This window comes from Drosophila navojoa, chromosome 4 (assembly GCF_054131105.1).
Source record: "Drosophila navojoa isolate 15081-1374.11 chromosome 4, UAZ_NAV_1.0, whole genome shotgun sequence".
In the NCBI taxonomy this organism is placed as follows: Eukaryota; Metazoa; Arthropoda; class Insecta; order Diptera; family Drosophilidae; genus Drosophila; species Drosophila navojoa.
The window spans coordinates 19,164,082-19,186,706 of record NC_142892.1 but is presented as its reverse complement, the minus strand read 5'-3'; the positions used below and the strand labels follow the sequence as shown (position 1 = coordinate 19,186,706).

Sequence of the window (22,625 nt, the reverse complement as noted above, 5' to 3'; positions counted from 1 at the left end):
GGTGTTGACTGCTCTGACTGTTTGCATACGCCCCATGGAAAACTTTGGCTCTACCAGATCGAGAGCTGCGTGCGAGGTTCAAGTTTTAAGTTTGCATTGCATTTATCAGGCAGCTCATTAGTGTGCTTGTTTGCCTTTAACGTTGTTGTTGGTGTTGTTGTTGCTGTTGTTGTCGCTGCTGCTCTAGCATTATTTATTTGACATTTTTAACACTTGGCGTTGACAGTTTGCCGTGCTGTGTGCCTTTTACGCTAGTCATATTACGTACTCAAATTTGCCAAACAAGCGTAAATCAGTTTGCTGCATTGCTGTTGATGTGTTTTGTTATTTTTTCTTTTTTGGCTTATGCTGTTAATTTTTGTTGACTTTACATGTTGGCTGCGCTTGTCTGTGTCCTCTGCCTGTGAATGCCGCACATGCAACAAATTGTCGCAGCTGTCGCAGCTCTGAGCTCAGCAGGAGAAGGTACTAGACGTTGAACAAGATCAACGTGCTGCGAGATCGAGTTTGCTTTGACTCTAACAGCGCTTTGAAACAGGTGAGAAACAAAAAACAAAAATATGATTACACACACACATTTTCCATCACATTAGACACCTCACACATCATCATTGTTGAATTTCATTTTCATTTTCCGTTTTCCGAACTGATAGCGAATGGCATTGATGTTGGATTGAGTGGAGCGGATCTGGGTGGATGACGAATTCAGTATGTATTACGGGGACTCTGCTTACGGTGCATATAGGAGGAGTCGGCGCAAGTTTTCCCTAATAACATATCTGTTGCTGGGACTATGGCTGATACTGGCTCTGGTACAATGGCTGTTGATCACCATGGTGTAAGTCGAATGGGAGCTGCACATTCTCTAGATGACTTTTAGTTTAATATTTATTGTACTTTTCCTCGATTTCAGCTCGGATATGAATGAGACCTTCCGGGTTTACTATTATATTAGCATTGTCGCCTTCCTGCTGGCCATTTTGCTCTTTGCTATATATCTGTTCGTTGAGAAGGCCCGCTGGAAGACGGCACCCGCTGTCATAATAAGCATTCTCATTGTATGTGGCTTAGTCTGATTCTCCATATATCCATATCTTGTTAACTTTTCTGCTTCTGGTACAGGTGGAGCTGCAAATCATTGGCTCATTCACGCTCGTCGCCCACACGCAGTGGATGGACATGCTCATCTACTTCAGCATCTGCCTCGTGCTCATAGTCCTCTTTGTAATAATCGGCGTTTTCTTGCCCCAGAAGGTAAGTGCTTACCGTAGATCAACTCTCGAAAGGAGTGAGGCGAATAGTCATCAATTGCCTTCAGATGGATCTCACGCTTCATGTCGCTCTGCTATTTATTGTGGCGTTCCTCTTTTTGTTGCTCGGAGTCTACTTCCTGTTGCTGCATTTAATAGAGCCTATCATAAGGCCATATGCCTATCTCATCTGGCAGATATCCATTACAATAACCTTGATGTTTGTAAGTAACTCGAATTAACAGAATGTCGAACTGTACTAGAGCTATATCCTTATATCCTTATATCCTTCAGTTTGTTATGTATCACGCACAAACAATTAACGGCAGCCGATTCGCGGAGATGCGACTGCATGATTATTGTCTTGGCTCTCTGATCCTATTCCATGATTTTCTAATTATATACTGGCTAACATTGTATTGGCAGGTCTATGGGTGGGCAGATCCCTTATGTGATATGAGTACTGTTGTATTGGGAAACAACACTAATACCAAATTCCTTGATCTAAGAGGCGAAGACATTACTGGTAAGCCAATTTATTTATCCAGTATATTTGTCCCTTACGTTTCTCTTCGCCTTGTACAGGTGATTTTGTTTATGTACCCCCTAGTAGGCATCAGCATCAAAATCAAAAGAGAGTAAGGAGCGGAACAACTGAGATACCAATAACCCTCGACTTTATGACGGATGATATGAGTACAGTCAAAAACCCTTTTAAAGACAAGTTGCATAATTTGTTTGATCCCGAACCCAATGAAAATCGTGCAGATGATTTTCGAGGAAAAAATAGAGATCAATCAGATCAACAATACGTTCTTGAGCCCGATGAAAGCACAGTGAATCCAGAGGACAAAGATGCTAAGGCTTACTCGAGGAAACCAGGTAAAACATCCAGAGGTAATGATACTTTTAAGGAATGACAAATACTACTAATGTGAGAAAGTAAATAATAAAAAAAAATGTATGAACAATGACCGAACTATTGTATAACTAAAAAAAGTTTTTATTTCTTTTAGTTATTGCCTTGCTTTACAAAAACATCGATAGAGGAGGGCGCTAGTAACTTAACTATCTAGATTTGAAGCTTCTAGCTCTTATGCTTTAGGAGGAATAAGCTATATATAGCTTTTTGGCCTTGGGTGGTCATCATTTATACTGCCCAAAATATAGCAGAATTTGAAACCCATTGAAAATGGGAAATCAATGCAATCTATGTAACAGGCAAAAAAAGGCGTGGCAGACCCCAAAAAGTATATGTATATTCTTGACCAGGGTGACAAGCTGAGTCGATTTAGCCCTCTGTCCGTCTGATACATCTTTGGAGCTAGTGTCACCAAATTTTAAATGTAGATTTATATGTTCTTAATTGAATTTCAGTTTTTATTATATTTCACCTCCACCCCTAATCCAAATACTAGAGACTTGTGCTTTGGCACCATACGATCTTCCTATAATAAATATACCATCCTTCGAGTGTCATATCATTCAGCTTCTGTCATGCAGTCCAATCGCAATTAATTACCTACCTTACGAGCATTTATAATTCTGTGAATCATATGATTATGTTTTCTATTTCGTGAGCAATGAGGATGCATTTTTCCACAAGCTTCATATTATCACTAACCAGAGAACACATAGACCGGACACGTAGTGTAAAGTGTTTTGCACACTTTTTTTTTGACATTACGACCCACACAACTTCGTATTTGCTCGGCTCCTCACTTTTAGGTTCAGGCAACGAAAATATTCGAAAGCACAATCATTCTGCTTCATGCTCTCGACCGAGATGGTCGATGGTTGAACAGAGGATCCCTCTGTACTCAACGTTTCCTTTGCTCTCTCTCTCTCTCTCGGTGCTCTTTGCTCTCTCAAATGTGTATATGTGTGTATGCATGTGAGCCAAGCAGCAGCTCTGAGCTGCCAGCTCACGAAAATTGAAATTTCTTCGCAGCAAGAACCCATGCCTTCCCTTCTGTGTAAAGAGTATACCGGACTCTTTAAGCCGTTTGACAAGCTCGTACGAAATCTGTATATGTGTTTCGATATTATTTGTGGAAAGGGTATGAAAGCGTTGGTGCTCATGATGAAAATGCTTTCGCGACGAATGTGCACGCACACAGTCTCCCTTGCTACATGTACTATGAGCATTTGTATATCTGTGTGCTTAGCTCTTGCTGCCTGTAGCAATTTTAGGTCCCAGCATTTGCATTTGGTTGATCTTGAGAAGTGCGCACACTTATATACATATATACATACATATGTATGTATGATTGTGTGTACGAAGGGATATCACTTGTAGAAGCATTTGTATGCCTATGTGCCTTTACATACCCGCCAGTCACTATTCAACAAACATATGTACATACATACATATGTATGTATATGTTATATGTTATATATTATGTATATGTTAATAAATGTATTAAATTCCCTTAGTATACACACACTGCAGCCCATGCGTGAGTGCCTATGTATGTGTGTATGATAAATCAGTTCAGGAAGCAGTCTCGACTAGAGCTTTCTTACATTTTTTCATTAATCTTTATAGAATCATAACATTAGTTCACATGCTAAACTCTATCAGATACAGTTTTATCCGATTTGCCACGTTCCCAATGGGCGTAGATGTATTCGCCATAGCTCGAGATCTTGGGTGGTTATAAATTGGAGATATACACGAGAAGGTGTTAGCATCAATAGCGCAGAAGTAAACTGCGTTTTTACGGACAGACGGACGGACGGCATGGCAATTACAATTACAATCATTAATGACCGAACTACAGTTTAGTTCGATGCATTCATTAAAAGTTTTCTAATATGTTATATGCATATGTTTAGAATCAGATGGTTCAATTTCAGATTTATGTCAGATGAAAATAAAATTAGGTTTTTTTTAAGAAATTGCCTCGCTTTAAAAAAAAAAAACATTTGTTTCCAGATTTGTTAATTGTCCAAATTTGTGGTATATGTTAGTCCGAAAATTCTCCAGTGAATAGAGTCATGAGAGCCACGTACCAAAATTATATGCACTACAAGAAAGCCCGCCAACGCTTTGCTTGCACAGTCTATAGCATATTGTTCGTGTGGCTAGCCTTGACATTTATGCAGATTGCGGTGATAGCCCTCTTGTGAGTAAAACCAATTGTAACGAGTCTCAAGAAATGCCTGTTTATGTTTGAATTTAATCCGTGTCGTGCAGAATGGACGCAAGACATTTTTTTTATAGGAACTACTACATCAGCCTTATATTCTTTGGTGTGGGAATTTTATTATTTGCTTTATTTATGTTGTTTGAGACATTAGCGTACTCAACTTCGTTCTGGCCATCATACTTGTGAGTAATGATATCAGAACTTGAATCTGCCAATATGATTATTTCCGTCATTAAGGTTGAGTCCCAAATTATTGCGCTCTTCGTGTTAGTCGCGCGAGTTTTCTGGATTGATGCTCTTGTATTCTTTTCAATCTGCTTTGTGCTGCTCTGGATATTTATTTTATTTGCTTCGATTCTTCCCAGAGATGTATGTATTATATTGTATATATTGAATTTGACTCATATATGTATGTATCCCCCAGGCTGACCTGACTCTAGATGTAGCCGTAGTTTTCATTATTGGCTTCGTTTTTCTGGCAATTGGAATATTCTTTTTGATGGTGCATTTCGCTATACCTCGGTCTGGGTACTACTTCTATCTAGTCTCTGAAATCGCGATTACTATAGCAATACTAGCTGTAAGTTGCTGATCCTTGTATACTTAGCATGTGTCTGATACCCACTTCTTAGTTCGTAATGTACCACGCACAAACCATCAACGGCGGTCGGTTTGCGGAGATGCGGCTAAATGATGCACTTTTGGGATCATTAATTCTCTTCTACGACTTTCTCATTATTTATTGGCTAACTTTCTATTGGCAAATCTTAGTGAGACCATTCACGCCCCATAATTGGATACTCTTGGCGGACATAAAAGATGCTACTACTGCTGCACCTTGTGGTGTTTTGAGTCCTGGGGGTACGGTAGGTTTGTTACCTCAAGTAAGTATGGATAAACCTCCAGTTCAGCCGCCAACTCAACCACCAACTCAACCACCAACAACCCCGCCAACTAAACCTAGACCGATAACTAAACCACCAATAAAACCGCCAACTAAACCTAGACCGATAACTAAACCACCAACAAAACCGCCAACTAAACCTAGACCGGTAACTAAACCGCCAACTACAATACCACCAAGACCGCCACGGCCATGGCAAAGACCACCGCCAACTTATTAATGGGAAAGACCACCGGAACCGAAAACGGGAGGCTGAAATCATCAATTATCAAGATCATCGCCCAGGCATATCCGGCGAAGACGTTTAGATCGGATATAAGGATAATAAAATATTTGTACACAACTGGAAATCGAGATGATATTTCAGGTCGAATTCAATAGAGAATCGATAAGCACAAGGAAATGGTACGTAGGAATAGAGTACCTAGCCACAGGGACCAGACACAGCGGATACTTTTGGCTTACAAACAAATAGATGCTAATAACAAATGCAGACTTACCGCAATTTTCGCTAAGGATACGAAAAAAAATTAACGGTTGAAAATATAAGCCGTGTTGCAAACATGGAATAAGAAATGCGGAAAATTTTGCTAGTATACAGATGAACATTGTACTAACGATGGCATCGGCAGAATTAGATAGATGTAACAATGAAAGAGTATGTTCAGTTCCTAAACTCAGAACCCAAGATAGAGAAGATATTATGTTAATACTGGAAAAGATAAAGTTAAATTTCCATAAAAGGACCCAGAGAATGATGTGTCAGATATTATCGAAATTAATCTAATAAATCTGCAAATGCCGTCTACATTCGAAATCTCGAAAGTGAAATTTTCGTTTTTAAATATATTGACTTGAGTTCTAACTTGTGAACTCTTATAACTAGTACATACAAACGTTTACCATGTTTACAATGTGTTTCTTATATTGCTGTACTATCAGTTGACTTACAGGTGGCCAAAAGATTTCTCATTGTGAACCTGATCAATGAACTCCATTACAAAACAAGTAAGAAGACTCTAGTCGAGACTGCTCGACTAGGAGATACCCTGAACCCTCCAAGCTGATATTCTTATCATTCTGCACTTCTTTTATGCACGCACACATACATTTACATGCATCCACCCTCACGCGCCCGCGCTCTGCTAACTGCGCAGTAAGCAGCGACTGCGCTTGGGCTGCGCTGCAGTGTGGACAACAGTATGAGAATTTACTTGGTGAATAACTTCGTTTGTAAGCATACGATCTTAATGAAATTTTCAGGGCGTAATTATATGGTCAAAATGTGTGTACATTCCAAAGCACAAGTCTCTAGTACTTGAAATACGTTTTTTACAAATTGGGGGCGAAAGGGGCGTGGTATCCAAAATCTGTTGATTACAAAATGTTTGTATTCTACATATATATATACATAGTAAATCTGAAGTCTCTACATCTAATAGTACTCCGATGAGGCTCAAAAACCAAATCAATTTTTCGATTATTCTCGATAAAAAAGTTATCGGATGAGTTATCGAAAAAATAAAGCAAACTCGTACTGCGTATGGTATACACGAGTATGCACAAAAAATTTCAGCTCTCTAGCTCTTATATCTTCTGAGATCTCGGCGTTCATACGGACAGACGGAAGGACGGACGGACGGACGGACAGACGGACAGGGCTATATCGACTCAGCTCATCGTGCTGATCAAGAATATATATACTTTGTGGGGTCTGCGATGATTCCTTCTGCCTGTTACATACTTTTACACAAAAACATTATACCCTGATTTCCCATTTTCAATGGGTTCAGGGTATAACAAGTAAGAAGGCTCCAGTCGAGACTGCTCGACTACGAGATCCCCTGAACCCTACAAGGTGATATTTCAATAATAATTAGCACACACACACACGAATACAAACAAACAAACGCACACACATACACATACAAACAAACACACGCATACACACACACTCACATATACAGGCGATTGCGCTTGGGTTGCGCTGCAGTGTTGGCAATATTAGGAGAACTTATTTGTTGAATAATTTCATTTCTAGACGTACGATCTTAATGAAACTTTCAGAACGTAATCATAATGTTTAAATGTGTGTACACGATAAAGCACAAGTCTCTGAAATACGCCTTTTACAAAAAAGAGGGTGATGGGGTGAATTTAGGGGTGGGGGTAAATTATAACAAAATTCGAAATTATATAAAATACACATAAGTCTGCATTTAAAATTTGGAAGTTCTAGCTCTAAAGGTGTAGAAAAAATAATTAAATAACTAGCTTTCGATAAGGTTTTTAATCGATAAGAAAGTACCGAGAGCTGTTATCGATTTTGTGTGTTACACTCGATTTGCGCGTGATATACACGAACCTAAGAAAAACAATTTCAAGTCTCTAGCTCTTATATCTTCTGAGATCGACGCGTTCATATATACGGACAGACGGACAGATAGACGGACATGGCCAAATCAACTCAGCTCGTCGCCCTGATCAAGAATATATGTACTTTGTGGGGTCTGCCACACCTCCTTCTGCCTGTTACATACTTTTAACAAAACCATTATACCCTGATTTCCCATTTACAATGGGCTCAGGGTATAACTAGTGACAAAGCTATAGTCAAGCCTGCTAAACTACGAAATCTTCGGGATAACGACGATTTCAATAATTCTTATTTTCTTTTCTGACCCAATATACTTGAATGTGGACTATCTGTACACAATTTTTAGATTGTGACAATACAAACAAATGTGTATATTTACCAAAGCAGAAATCTCTAGAATTTGAAATATTCAATTAGCACATTTGTAAAAAATTGTGGATTCGGGGATGGTGGGTGGATTTCTTAAGCTACACATGAATCCATACTTTTAATGAATGGCGAATAATATTGTCAGTAACAAGATTTAAAAACAATAATAATTAATGACGAAACTTCGATTTAGTTCGATGCATTTATTAATCGTTTTCTAATGTCCTTTAGATGTATGTAGAAGCAATCTATGTTTGGAATTGGATAGTTCGATTTCAGATTTGTGTCAGATGTAAATAAAATTAGGTTTTTTTTAGTAATTGCCTCGCTTTAAAAAACACTTGTTTCCAGAGATTTGTTAACTGTCCAAATTTGTGGTATATGTTAGTCCGAAAATTCTCCTGTGAATAGAGTCATGAGAGCCACGTACCAAAATTATATGCACTACAAGAAAGCCCGCCAACGCTTTGCTTGCACAGTCTATAGCATATTGTTCGTGTGGCTAGCCTTGACACTTATGCAGATTGCGTTGATAGCCCTCTTGTGAGTAAAACCAATTGTAACGAGTCTCAAGAAATGCCTGTTTATGTTTGAATTTAATCCGTGTCGTGCAGAATGGACGCAAGACATTTTTTTTATAGGAACTACTACATCAGCCTTATATTCTTTGGTGTGGGAATTTTAATATTTGCTTTATTTATGTTGTTTGAGACGTTGCGTTTCATTAGCGGAGTCAACTTCGTTCTGGCCATCATAATTGTGAGTAATGATATCAGAACTCGAATCTGCCAATATGATTATTTCCGTCATTAAGGTTGAGTCCCAAATTATTGCGCTCTTCGTGTTAGTCGCGCGAGTTTTCTGGATTGATGCTCTTGTATTCTTTTCAATCTGCTTTGTGCTGCTCTGGATATTTATTTTATTTGCTTCGATTCTTCCCAGAGATGTATGTATTATATTGTATATATTGAATTTGACTCATATATGTATGTATCCCCCAGGCTGACCTGACTCTAGATGTAGCCGTAGTTTTCATTATTGCCTTCGTTTTTCTGGCAATTGGAATATTCTTTTTGATGGTGCATTTCGCTATACCTCGGTCTGGGTACTACTTCTATCTAGTCTCTGAAATCGCGATTACTATAGCAATACTAGCTGTAAGTTGCTGATCCTTGTATACTTAGCATGTGTCTGATACCCACTTCTTAGTTCGTAATGTACCACGCACAAACCATCAACGGCGGTCGGTTTGCGGAGATGCGGCTAAATGATGCACTTTTGGGATCATTAATTCTCTTCCACGACTTTCTCATTATTTATTGGCTAACTTTCTATTGGCAAATCTTAGTGAGACCATTCACGCCCCATAATTGGATACTCTTGGCGGACATAAAAGATGCTACTACTGCTGCACCTTGTGGTGTTTTGAGTCCTAGGGGTACGGTAGGTTTGTTACCTCAAGTAACTATGGATAAACCTCCAGTTCAGCCGCCAACTAAACCACCAACTCAACCACCAACAACCCCGCCAACTAAACCTAGACCGATAACTAAACCACCAACAAAACCGCCAACTAAACCTAGACCGATAACTGAACCACCAACAAAACCGCCAACTAAACCTAGACCGATAACTAAACCACCAACAAAACCGCCAACTAAACCTAGACCGATAACTAAACCACCAACAAAACCGCCAACTAAACCTAGACCGATAACTAAACCACCAACAAAACCGCCAACTAAACCTAGACCGATAACTAAACCACCAACAAAACCGCCAACTAAACCTAGACCGATAACTAAACCGCCAACTAAAATACCACCAAAACCGCAAACTAGACCGCGACCTAGACCGGTAACTAAACCGCCAAGACCGCCACGGCCAATTCCACCAACTTATCCATGGGAAAAACCACCGGAACCGAAACCGAAACCGGGAGGCTGAAATCATCAATTATCAAGATCATCGCCCAGGCATATCCGGCGAAGACGTTTAGATCGGATATAAGGATAATAAAATATTTGTACACAACTGGAAATCGAGATGATATTTCAGGTCGAATTCAATAGAGAATCGATAAGCACAAGGAAATGGTACGTAGGAATAGAGTACCTAGCCACAGGGACCAGACACAGCGGATACTTTTGGCTTACAAACAAATAGATGCTAATAACAAATGCAGACTTACCGCAATTTTCGCTAAGGATACGAAAAAAAATTAACGGTTGAAAATATAAGCCGTGTTGCAAACATGGAATAAGAAATGCGGAAAATTTTGCTAGTATACAGATGAACATTGTACTAACGATGGCATCGGCAGAATTAGATAGATGTAACAATGAAAGAGTATGTTCAGTTCCTAAACTCAGAACCCAAGATAGAGAAGATATTATGTTAATACTGGAAAAGATAAAGTTAAATTTCCATAAAAGGACCCAGAGAATGATGTGTCAGATATTATCGAAATTAATCTAATAAATCTGCAAATGCCGTGTCTACATTCGAAATCTCGAAAGTGAAATTTTCGTTTTTAAATATATTGACTTGAGTTCTAACTTGTGAACTCTTATAACTAGTACATACAAACGTTTACCATGTTTACAATGTGTTTCTTATATTGCTGTACTATCAGTTGACTTACAGGTGGCCAAAAGATTTCTCATTGTGAACCTGATCAATGAACTCCATTCCAAAACAAGTAAGAAGGCTCTAGTCGAGACTGCTCGACTACGAGATCCCCTGAACCCTACAAGGTGATATTTCAATAATAATTAGCACACACACACACGAATACAAACAAACAAACGCACACACATACACATACAAACAAACACACGCATACACACACACTCACATATACAGGCGATTGCGCTTGGGTTGCGCTGCAGTGTTGGCAATATTAGGAGAACTTATTTGTTGAATAATTTCATTTCTAGACGTACGATCTTAATGAAACTTTCAGAACGTAATCATAATGTTTAAATGTGTGTACACGATAAAGCACAAGTCTCTGAAATACGCCTTTTACAAAAAAGAGGGTGAGGGGGTGAATTTAGGGGTGGGGGTAAATTATAACAAAATTCGAAATTATATAAAATACACATAAGTCTGCATTTAAAATTTGGAAGTTCTAGCTCTAAAGGTGTAGAAAAAATAATTAAATAACTAGCTTTCGATAAGGTTTTTAATCGATAAGAAAGTACCGAGAGCTGTTATCGATTTTGTGTGTTACACTCGATTTGCGCGTGATATACACGAACCTAAGAAAAACAATTTCAAGTCTCTAGCTCTTATATCTTCTGAGATCGACGCGTTCATATATACGGACAGACGGACAGATAGACGGACATGGCCAAATCAACTCAGCTCGTCGCCCTGATCAAGAATATATGTACTTTGTGGGGTCTGCCACACCTCCTTCTGCCTGTTACATACTTTTAACAAAACCATTATACCCTGATTTCCCATTTACAATGGGCTCAGGGTATAACTAGTGACAAAGCTATAGTCAAGCCTGCTAAACTACGAAATCTTCGGGATAACGACGATTTCAATAATTCTTATTTTCTTTTCTGACCCAATATACTTGAATGTGGACTATCTGTACACAATTTTTAGATTGTGACAATACAAACAAATGTGTATATTTACCAAAGCAGAAATCTCTAGAATTTGAAATACTCAATTAGCACAATTGTAAAAAATTGTGGATTCGGGGATGGTGGGTGGATTTCTTAAGCTACACATGAATCCATACTTTTAATGAATGGCGAATAATATTGTCAGTAACAAGATTTAAAAACAATAATAATTAATGACGAAACTTCGATTTAGTTCGATGCATTTATTAATCGTTTTCTAATGTCCTTTAGATGTATGTAGAAGCAATCTATGTTTGGAATTGGATAGTTCGATTTCAGATTTGTGTCAGATGTAAATAAAATTAGGTTTTTTTTAGTAATTGCCTCGCTTTAAAAAACACTTGTTTCCAGAGATTTGTTAACTGTCCAAATTTGTGGTATATGTTAGTCCGAAAATTCTCCAGTGAATAGAGTCATGAGAGCCACGTACCAAAATTATATGCACTACAAGAAAGCCCGCCAACGCTTTGCTTGCACAGTCTATAGCATATTGTTCGTGTGGCTAGCCTTGACATTTATGCAGATTGCGGTGATAGCCCTCTTGTGAGTAAAACCAATTGTAACGAGTCTCAAGAAATGCCTGTTTATGTTTGAATTTAATCCGTGTCGTGCAGAATGGACGCAAGACATTTTTTTTATAGGAACTACTACATCAGCCTTATATTCTTTGGTGTGGGAATTTTATTATTTGCTTTATTTATGTTGTTTGAGACGTTGCGTTTCATTAGCGGAGTCAACTTCGTTCTGGCCATCATAATTGTGAGTAATGATATCAGAACTCGAATCTGCCAATATGATTATTTCCGTCATTAAGGTTGAGTCCCAAATTATTGCGCTCTTCGTGTTAGTCGCGCGAGTTTTCTGGATTGATGCTCTTGTATGTAATGTTCATGCTCGGGTATGAATGCGATCTTCGTGCACATACATACATACATACACACATACATAACCAAACATACACAAGACGTGGATCGGGTAATGGCGGGCGGAATCCTCTGGTTCCCTTAGCTCTTTCGGCGGGGGGGTGGGTCTTGCCAAACCGTCACCAATACACACAAACTTTAAAATTTTTAGGATTCCTATGGATCATAAACATTCGGACAACAAGAAAAAAACGAAACAAGCACGGACAGTTAGAAAGACGCGGAAGCCGAGGTGGTGTTGGCTTCTCGCTGTCTTTACCCAAACCCAACCATGATATTCAGCTTTAACTTGTTGGTGAAGATCCCCAAATAAAGATTGCCTCGACTCTCTCTCTCTCGTCTATGCCAACGCTATACTCCTAGCCTACCATATTAATCCATCAAGTAAACTCACAAAAATTCTAAAAGATACATTTATTCGTTAATTTAACTCTAACTAGTCTATTACATTTGCATTTATTCTTAATTACTGTCGCTTCATGTTTTTTTTTTTGTGTTTACTTGTGTTTATATATATGTATGTGCATGTGGATGGTATTTAGTTCGCATGTGTTCAAAATGAAAAAAAAACTACATATTATAAAAAAAACCATAAGTGAAATAAAAGGTTAACAATATAGTAATAACATAATAATATAATAATATAATAGTATAATAGTATAGGAATATAATAAAGAAAATGTTAAATCATATTTTAGGTATTTGGGGAATATCAGTTAATGTATAAATTTACAAATTTAGTTTTAATTCATAGTTCTTATTTCATAGTTTGTTGTATTTTATTCTTTATTCAAAATTTTTCTTTTTTTTTTCTTTTCTTTTTTTTTCCAACTTTTGCTGTTGTTTTTTTTTTTTTCTTTATTTATTTATTAAGTTTTATTTCATTATAGATTTCGGGGACGTGATAGGGAGGGGAAGACAAGGGTTAATTTAGCACTCACAGTTCTTTTTGGTTGTGTCCACCGCTGAAAGGCCTTTCTTTTGGTGACTGCTGCTGCTGCTATATGGAGGATGTGTGTATTATTGAATATTATATATATATATATATATATATATATATATATATATAAAAATTGAAATTTAAAAGAAAAAAAAAAACTCTAAAATCATGATAATGCACCACCTAAGATAATATATATATATATATATATATATATATATATATATAAATATATATATATATATATATATATATATATATATATATATATATATAATTCTTTTATATATGCATAATTAGCTCTTATAAAAAAACGAGAATTTAGTTTAGCATCTAGAGTTTTTTTTTTTGTGTACTTGCAGTTTTATGCAGCACGTTCACTTTGATGAAATTGTCTTTGTAGTTTTTTTTTTGTTTTTGTTTTTTTTTTTTTTTTAGTCACATACACATTCCGCACACATGCAAATATATATATTCTTGCTCTATTTTTTTTCCTTTTTTCTTAAACCGCACATTTACTAATTTTTAGTTTATTTTATTATGTCGTCGATAATCCCTCGCCGTTCTGAGATCTGCTATACATTTTTTTTTTTTTTTTGGAAACAGATTTTTTTTCGGTGGCTATTTTTCATATAGCCCTAACCTCTGCACAGCGCATATGTGCATGTGGCCTTCTGCTGGCCGAGAGGTTAGGGTTATTTTTTTTTTTTTTTTTTTGTAAAAATTTTTATATTTTATTAACGAGCTTACTGCTACCATAATGGCAACTTAATCTAGTTCTACATTAAAAATAATAACAAACAGATCTAGACTTAGATTATAAATTTATGTGTTAATTTTTAATATTACTTTAACATTACTATTAGTATTATATTAATTAATTTAATTATGTTATTACTCTTTTGGGCAAGTCCGTTGGGTGGCACTTCTTGAGTCGTCTCTTCCTCGGCTTGGCAGTTAGCCGTCTGGCTAGTACGTTGCTGTGGCTGCCAAGGCGTTCTATATACCTTGCGGAACGTGATTGTAGGACATCTCCCACCTTTGGAACCTCTAGATCCTTTTCGATGTCTCGAGTCCTCATGTACCATGGGGCATCGCAGATTCGCCTCAGGATCTTTGCTTGGGCGATTCTAATTTTTTCCAAGTTTGATTTGGATGCAATGCCGTATATTTCTAGGGCGTATTTCCAGATCGGGCTTAGGATGCTTTTGTATATCGTAGTTTTACTATAAAGCGACAGCTTATTTTTTGGAGCAAGAAGCCATGCCATTTTTCTGGATTTTGCCATTATTGACTGCCGTACCATGGTTGTATGGGCCTTAAAGTTTAGCTTCCTGTCCAGTAAAACTCCAAGGTACTTGTATGAGCTCTTTTGTGGGATTCTGGAGCCAAGCATGGTGATGCCGCTGCAAGACAAAGTTCGTGTGGTAAACGTGACATTTACGCACTTGCTGGTGTTGATGCCTATGTTCCATTTTCTGGTCCATCCTTCAAAGCTATTTACATACTGCTGCAAGGATTCCGTGGCTATGTTGATGCTAGGACTTCTGGTCAAAACTGCAGTGTCATCTGCGTAGGTTGCTATCAGGACGTGTTCCTCATCTAGTCCAGTAACTACATTTGTGGTTGGCATGTCAGCTGTGTATAGGTTGTATAGCGTGGGTCCAAGCACGCTACCCTGTGGGACACCTGCGCAAACTGAGCGTTTCGAGGACTTTTCTCCACTCACAACGACTCTAAAGTACCTGTCCGTGAGGAAGCTTGAGACAAGCTGGAATAGCTGCGGTGGTAATATGTTCTTCAGTTTAAATCGGAGACCATCGTGCCACACTCTGTCAAAAGCTTGTCGGATGTCCATAAAAACAGCAGCCGCATACATTTTTTGTTCCATAGCGTCGAGGGAGAAGTTGACTACACGATGAAGTTGTTCCGGCGTGCCGTGCCCTTGTCTAAATCCGAACTGCCAATTCGGTATTTTTTGCTTTACAGGCTCGAGCTTTATGATACGATCCAGGATCACTCTCTCTGCCATCTTCCCTAGCGCCGAAAGTAAGCTGATTGGACGGAATCCCTCAACTTCCGTGTGGTTTTTTCCAGGTTTGGGTACCATCGTGATCAACGCCATTTTCCAGCAGGTTGGGAAGTATCTCAGTCTAAGCATGCTGTTGAGTATTAGGACAATAAACAATAACGCTTTTTTGGGCAGTAGTTTTAAAGTTCTATTATCCAGCAAGTCCTCTCCAGGAGATTTTTTGGTTTTCAGTTTTTTGATTTGCTGCACAATCTCTTGGAGAGTGACTGGAGTTGCAGGCAGTGACATCTGAAAGGGCGTCTCCAAACTTAGCTCAACGTCTCTTCTGGTCCTATCGGAAGTGAGATTAAATGGCTTAAATCTTTCCTCTAAGCTGTCTGCAAAGACTTCGGCTTTCTGTTGACTGGAGTAACACCAACCACCCAATGGATTTTTAATTGGCATTTTCGGTATAGCGACCCTTTTAAACCGACTTGTAAGTTTCCAGAGTGTGTAATTGAAAGGTGCATCGGGGCCCGCACTTTCTAGTATTCCATCAATTTTCTTCTGCTTGACTTTTGCAAGGACCTTTTGCAGCCGATTGGATAGCCTTGTGTAGATCTGGTGGACTCGAGTATCCCCAGTTCTTGAGTATTCTCTTCTCACCCTTCTTTTGAGCCTTATAAGCGCGTCAACATGTGGGGGGAGAATATCTCTTCGATGTTGTATTTGCGAGCACTGGGTTACTGGAGTAGCAGAAGATGCAGCTAAGGACACGTTTCTCATGAAGATTGAGATTGCATCTTCAAGATCATCCGGACTATTAATTTCCATATTGAGGTTGGTTTTGCTAGCCAGTTCTGTTTGAAAAACTTTTACACTTGAGCCTCGAGGTAGAATATATTGCCTCTTAGATTTGCTTTGGTGTGCAGAATGCACTGTTGCTATGACAGGCAAATGATCCGAGGAGAGCTCATACCTTATTTCAGCTGCTAGCTTGTTTCTCTCAATCCCATTGGTTATAAAGAAGTCCAGAGCAGAGGGTGTGAGTCGAGTGTTATAAGAGAAGAAAGTTGGCTCACCAGTGGCTAGGATTTCGCACGAACTGTTGGCAATGGCCTCTTGCAAATGCTTCCCTCGAGAACATGACCTGTTGTTACCCCACCAGGGATGCTTCGCATTAAAATCACCACCAACTATGAATCTGTTGCCCAAGCTTTGAATTAGTTGCTCAAAGTCGTCTTTTGTCCACGATTGGTTGGGGGGCAGGTATATTGCAGAGATCTTGATGCAACCACCTTGGGTCAATATGCTCACACTGGCAGCTTGTATGTTCGGTTTTGAGATAGCTTCGTGCTCCACATGAGAAATGTTCGATCGAATGAAAAGAGCAGATCCGCTTTTCGCTGTTCCACTGGGGTGAGCAGCATAATATTGGTCATAACCTGGCAGATATACTAAAAAGCCGGGTCGCATGTGCGTCTCAGTAATGAGCATTATATCTATTGTATTGGCACTTAGGAATAGTTTTAGCTCTTCAATGTTCTTCGCTAAGCCCCTTGCATTCCACAATCCAATTTTTATTTGTGGACTGTTCATTTTGAGATCAGTTTTAGAGCCAGGTCACGAAAGGCTTTATTTGCCTCAATCGAATCCTGCATTAGTTTGAACAGTTGATCCATTCTGCTGTTTAGGTCAAATATAGCTTTTTCGAGCTCTTTGAATTTGCTACCAAATTGCTCATACTCAGGGCAATCTTGCACCTGTGAGATGACGCGTGCTGCGTTCGTCTTATTATGTTTCGGTCCACGCTGTCTAGTTATGTCAGCATAGGAGAATCCACCTCTAACTGTAGCATTAGGAATGAATTGAGCTTTGACCGATGGTTTATTACTTTTGCTGCCGTTTAGCATCCCTTCTTGAGGCAATCTTGCTGGCGGCTTAAGTTTTTTGCTCAGCTCAATTCTGACTGAACAGTTTTTGTAGCTAGATATGTGATCGCCACCGCAGTTAGCGCATATCGATTCACTGTCTAGCCTGAGGTCGCACGAATCCGACCCTGTGAGATGATTGCCTGAGCACTTTCCACAGACTGGCTTTTTAAGGCAATAATTTCGGGTATGTCCAAAGTCCTGGCATCTGAAGCATTGCACCAAGTCTTTGCTAAACTTTGCCTTGGTAACTGATACCCTATGCCGTCCAATTTGCGTAATGTTAAGTGCCTCACTAACATTTTGGCTCTTCTTTAAGTTAACGTAAAACAAACTCTGTCTAGTTTTTAGGTTTATTACGTCTTCGTCATCCCCTGGGTTAACTTCTATATTACGCCAGTCCGGCTTCCTGGGGCAGTAGATGTTCTTGACTGCGTGGCCTCTTTCCGTGAACGTGCGTTCGATTAGTTGTTTAGGCACATTAGGATGAATGCCTCTTACAATTACCCTGTATGGGGTGTCCTCTCTTAGCTGATGGTGCCAAAACTCACAATTTTTCGCCGTCAGCATTCTAACAATTGCGCGAAAGCTTTCTGAATGTTTAGCGTATATGCGCGACACTCCCGATCTGGATGTACGAATGTCATACTCGTCGGCTTGGACTACAGCATTGATTTCTTCTTCCAGCTTATCCATTTTGTTCACTTGAGGCACGCATATAGCTGGAGGTTTGGGTGCTCTGCTTATTTGCTGGTCTTTGGCAGTCTCACAAGCTTGTTCGTCCTGGCTTTCTTCTTCCAGATCCATAATAGAATCTGCTTCCTCAGCAAGCGCTGCGTAGCGATTGCTGCTTAGTGTACTGCTTGCAGACACTGTTTTGGAGGGCACTTTTTGTTGGCCAGTAGCTTGCACCTTTGCCTTACGAATTGTATTGGTTTGCGCTCCACCTTTTCGCTTCTTGCTTACGCCTAGTTGGAATTGGCATTTGACATTATGCGTAGCTATACGTGCCAAGGTGTCGTTCAGTGACTTGTTGCCCGCCAACATTGTTGAGGTCATGTTGGGCCCTTCAGTGGCCGCCACAGTGTAGGTGGAAGTTGGAGCACAGCTTGCTTGCGTCATAGTTACAGTACATGTGTAACTTGTATGGCAACTCGTTGTTAGCGATGAGAACGAAATGTTTGTTCTGTTTGCCAAATTATCTAAATTACTGTTTGTTGGCATCCCATTACTTGTAAGCTGTGAGCGTAATTGTGAACGCATGGTAGCAGGGTCAGCGTACGATATCTTCCTCATCATCTCTGTCTTCGAACTTCTCTCACTAAGAAGCGAGCAAGACGACAAGTCTTCATCCATTCTTACAATTGCTACTATTTAAATAGTTAAATAGGCAATTGTAGGTAGCTTCCGCAGTTCAAAAAATATGCAAGCGCAAGGTAAAAGGGTAAAAAAAAAAAAAAAAAAAAAAAAAAAAAAAAAAAAAAAAAAAAAAAAAAAACCGACTTAGTCTTTACAAACTAAGTTTAAATTTAATTTAAATACCTGGTGGGGGTCTGCTTGCACAGTTTTTTTTTCCATTAATAAAAACGCGCGCACCAAAGTCATTAACCGACCAGCTCAGCTGGTCACGGTGCGCCAGATTCTTTTATGAATGCCAATTTCTTGTAAGCTTTTCTTTTTTTTTTTTTTTTGTTAACTATATACATATGTATATGTCGGAACAGTATTAGTATCGGTCATCGTTTCGCGCAGCGAGTTTCGTTCGCACTTGAATCCTAGACGCAACTAACTTGTGTCTCTCAATTATTCTTTGTGCCTACTCCCGAACCTCACTCGGCGACAGCGACACAACGCTGTCGCCCCGCTAAAACGGTACTTCTTAAGCGACAACATGCAAATATTGGCTGATGCAATATGATGAAATCAATTCCTACAACTCAGCCGAAAACTACAACCACACTCATATAACCTCATTACACACCGACACTATAACCACACGCATAAGTACGAAGGCATATAGAAAAGGGAAAATATGCGAGCAGGTAGTAAGCACAATTACAGTGCGCGCCAACATATTAATACTACTTGCTTCGACATATATATATGATGATATATATATATAACAAAATTTAAGAAAAATTGGAGTTGGGCAGAACTCTACGCGAAAGGTGTCTTGTGGCAAATGTGGGCCGACCACACCCAGCGACGCATGGACCTCTAGTTGAACTACCAACTCCACCGCCAACTAAACCGCCAACTCAACCGCCAACCCAACCGCCAACGACCTATAAACCGACAACTATACCTACTGAACGGCCACCTAAGCCTCCTAAGCAACTTAGACCGCCTATTCGTCCAGGCAAGCCTAATAAATCCCGTAAGGACGGAGAGGAGAGAAGCCAAGATTTTGCAGGTCAAGATCAATGGAGAACCGTGAAAGACGGCGATTCGGGGCCTGTACACAGAAATCACAGGAGCAACGAGAACTATTTGACGTTAATGAATATGTAAGCAGAGACATAGTTGAAGGGATCAGACGATACGTTTTAGATGACATAGGCGCCGGCTTCAGTGGACATTCAGATAACGAAGACGTTGATAATATAGCTCAGATACTCTTAGACAGAGATTCTGTTTATAGTGTAACAGCAGACGCAGATGTAAGTAAAAATACAAGAGTCTTTTCAGTTCCTGAGCTCAGAATACAAGATGGAGAAGATAATATCCAATATACTATGGACGATAGAGTCAAAATTGCTGATAGAGACGAAGACGTGGGAACAGTTACAGATGACCTTGCCCAGGATTACGGGGAGGATATTCATAGTGGCTGGAATGATGAAGAAAAGTCTGAATACGCTGTCATAGGGGTTGAGCCTGGAACATATCATGCAGAGAATTTTGCTAAAAGAGTTGGCAGCCTTGATTATACTGACAGAATACCAAACGACGCAGATACTCCTAAAGTTACTGTAGATGACAGCATTGATGAATCAGGTGTTCAGATATTTACGGGTGCTGTCGACACAGAGGACACTGGCTTAGATGACGGTGCAGTTAGTGATATTGATCCAAAAGGTAGTGGAGTCAATAGACATGGATACCTCGGAGCGAGTGCAATACCCTTTTTAGAAACAAGCTCTGAACGCTTAGAAGAAGCAGGCGCAGATACTGTCTTAGAATGGAGATTGGAGAGCCTGGTGCTGACAGTCTCTTAAGTCCCTATGACCATGGTGCATATATTTACTCGAATTATTCCTTGAATTTATATGCACGCAGATAGTAATAATTGCTCCCAAATTGTACAAACATACCCACTCGCATACCATTAGTATTATATCATGACATTCTTACAATGTTCTTGCATTGCTGTGTTAACAGGTGACCAAAAGATTTATCACTCTGAAAGCCAAGCCCCAGCAACCTGTTCAATGAACTCCACTGTAAAAATAAACCGTTCGACCAATTACGGTCAGCCCACGTGCAGACCCCATAAAAACGTACTTGTACCTCACAAAACATACATACAGAAGTACATTTACATATTCACATACATATGTATACCCTTACCCATGACACATACTTACACGTGTGCGACCGCAGTCAGGCCCACATTGACTATCTTGACAAATCCTGGCGCATTTACAGTTCGAATATAGGCTAAGAGCTTACAAAATGAAAAGTCTGTTAATTCGGGATGTCTACAGATCGATATAATTAATGTTTCGAATTAAAATTTCTCTTAATCTACAATTGCATATCATTTCTATATAAATATTGTAATGCATATTTTTATGGAAAATCTGTTGAAAATACTTATTGACTATATGAATTAATGAAAATAAAAACACAATTTCATCTCCTACATTTTTCTAAATATTTTCCAATTTTGTTTAGAATGGACTTTCTATAAAAATATATATTCCATTCTTTTGTTTTCGATTTTTGAAATTTAATATGGTATTGAAAAATCATATTTAATTTTAAATATGGTGTGTTCAATATGGGAACTCTTTAAATAGATGTGATAATTGTGATTAGACATTTATCGATTTATCCAATTTTCATGGATTTTCTATAAAAATGTATAATTAACAATTATTTAAATCATTTCATACAGACATTAGCTTCACTATACCCAGTTCCTTCCCTCTCTCGCAGAGTATGCAATAGTCGACTGTTAAATACAAATAATATTTCCTTTGCTTCATATTTGTTGTTGTGCTGTGCAGCAAATCATGGCAAGAACGTAAAACACGACCGCGACACCAAGCCCAGCGTTGACTGCAACTGCTGCTGGTGTTAATGTCATTACCAGCTTTCAGTGAAGCCGTCCACAGCACAGCACTCCGTCCCACCCACCACACCAGTTTGCTGACAGTTTGGCTGGCAGTCACTCATGACTGTGACCTGAACCAGATACACGATGCACGATAATATAATTTATGGCCCTGTTTTGGTGTTTGTTGCTCCGCTGCGTTTTGCTATGTTTGATGCGGCGTGCTACAACGTCCATCCGTTCGTCGGGCCGTTCGACTGTCAGTCGGATAGTCGGTCGACTCATCAACAAATCGTACATTTGAATACAAATTGCAGCATTACCATCCGAGGAGCGGAGAAGCCCCAACGTGTTAAGTGTTAAGTCTGACATGAAATAATTTATGCCAACACGTGAGCGAGCATTACCTGGTGGAGCATTCCCATTCCCTTTGCAGTTAAGAGGCAGTTTACAGTTTTCGATTCAGATTTGTTATATTTGTTGACAATAATTATTTATTAATTTCATTATTTAATTAGTTCGTGAAGTACATTTAGTTTTAGATGCTAGCTTCCGTATGTGTTGTAATTTCAATTTAATATACTTTTCTTTATTCACTACTTATGTGTAGCTCTGTAGTAACTGCAACATTTTATGAGCTAACTGTGCTTGATCAAGAGGTGCCACTGCATTTGAAACCAATTCCTCAACATTGTGTTAATATTAACAAACTTTAATCGAACTCAATGCGAAATCAAATGCAAATAAAAGCAATAATTCATCGCCGGACTCATTTCTGAGGGTCGTCGGCGAGGCTGATTGGCTGGCATTAAGCTGGGCAAACAGCTTGATCCCTTGCTGCTCAT

At 39.1% G+C, this 22,625-nt stretch overlaps 2 protein-coding genes and 1 long non-coding RNA gene across 3 annotated transcripts; all 3 read left to right on the top strand.

Moving 5' to 3' along the window:
- The first annotated feature begins 551 nt into the window (after nt 1–551).
- Nucleotides 552–2,214, top strand: LOC108650266 (uncharacterized). Its single transcript, XM_018099385.3, has 6 exons — nt 552–838; nt 914–1,058; nt 1,123–1,254; nt 1,319–1,474; nt 1,545–1,776; nt 1,836–2,214. Exons 1-6 carry the CDS (start codon nt 711–713, stop codon nt 2,168–2,170), a joined length of 1,128 nt encoding a protein of 375 aa, XP_017954874.3. The 5' UTR covers nt 552–710; the 3' UTR covers nt 2,171–2,214.
- A 1,995-nt stretch (nt 2,215–4,209) lies between these two features.
- Nucleotides 4,210–21,414, top strand: LOC149091470 (uncharacterized). Its single transcript, XM_089259227.1, has 7 exons — nt 4,210–4,378; nt 8,667–8,811; nt 8,867–8,998; nt 9,054–9,209; nt 9,262–9,589; nt 19,729–19,825; nt 21,399–21,414. The coding sequence occupies exons 1-7, from the start codon at nt 4,251–4,253 to the stop codon at nt 21,412–21,414; spliced, it is 1,002 nt and encodes a 333-aa protein (XP_089115353.1). The 5' UTR covers nt 4,210–4,250.
- LOC149091471 (uncharacterized) lies at nt 12,045–12,578 on the top strand. The gene is made up of 3 exons (XR_016196694.1): nt 12,045–12,239; nt 12,311–12,455; nt 12,511–12,578. It is a non-coding gene; the product is annotated as an uncharacterized LOC149091471 (long non-coding RNA).
- Nucleotides 21,415–22,625: the final 1,211 nt, after the last annotated feature.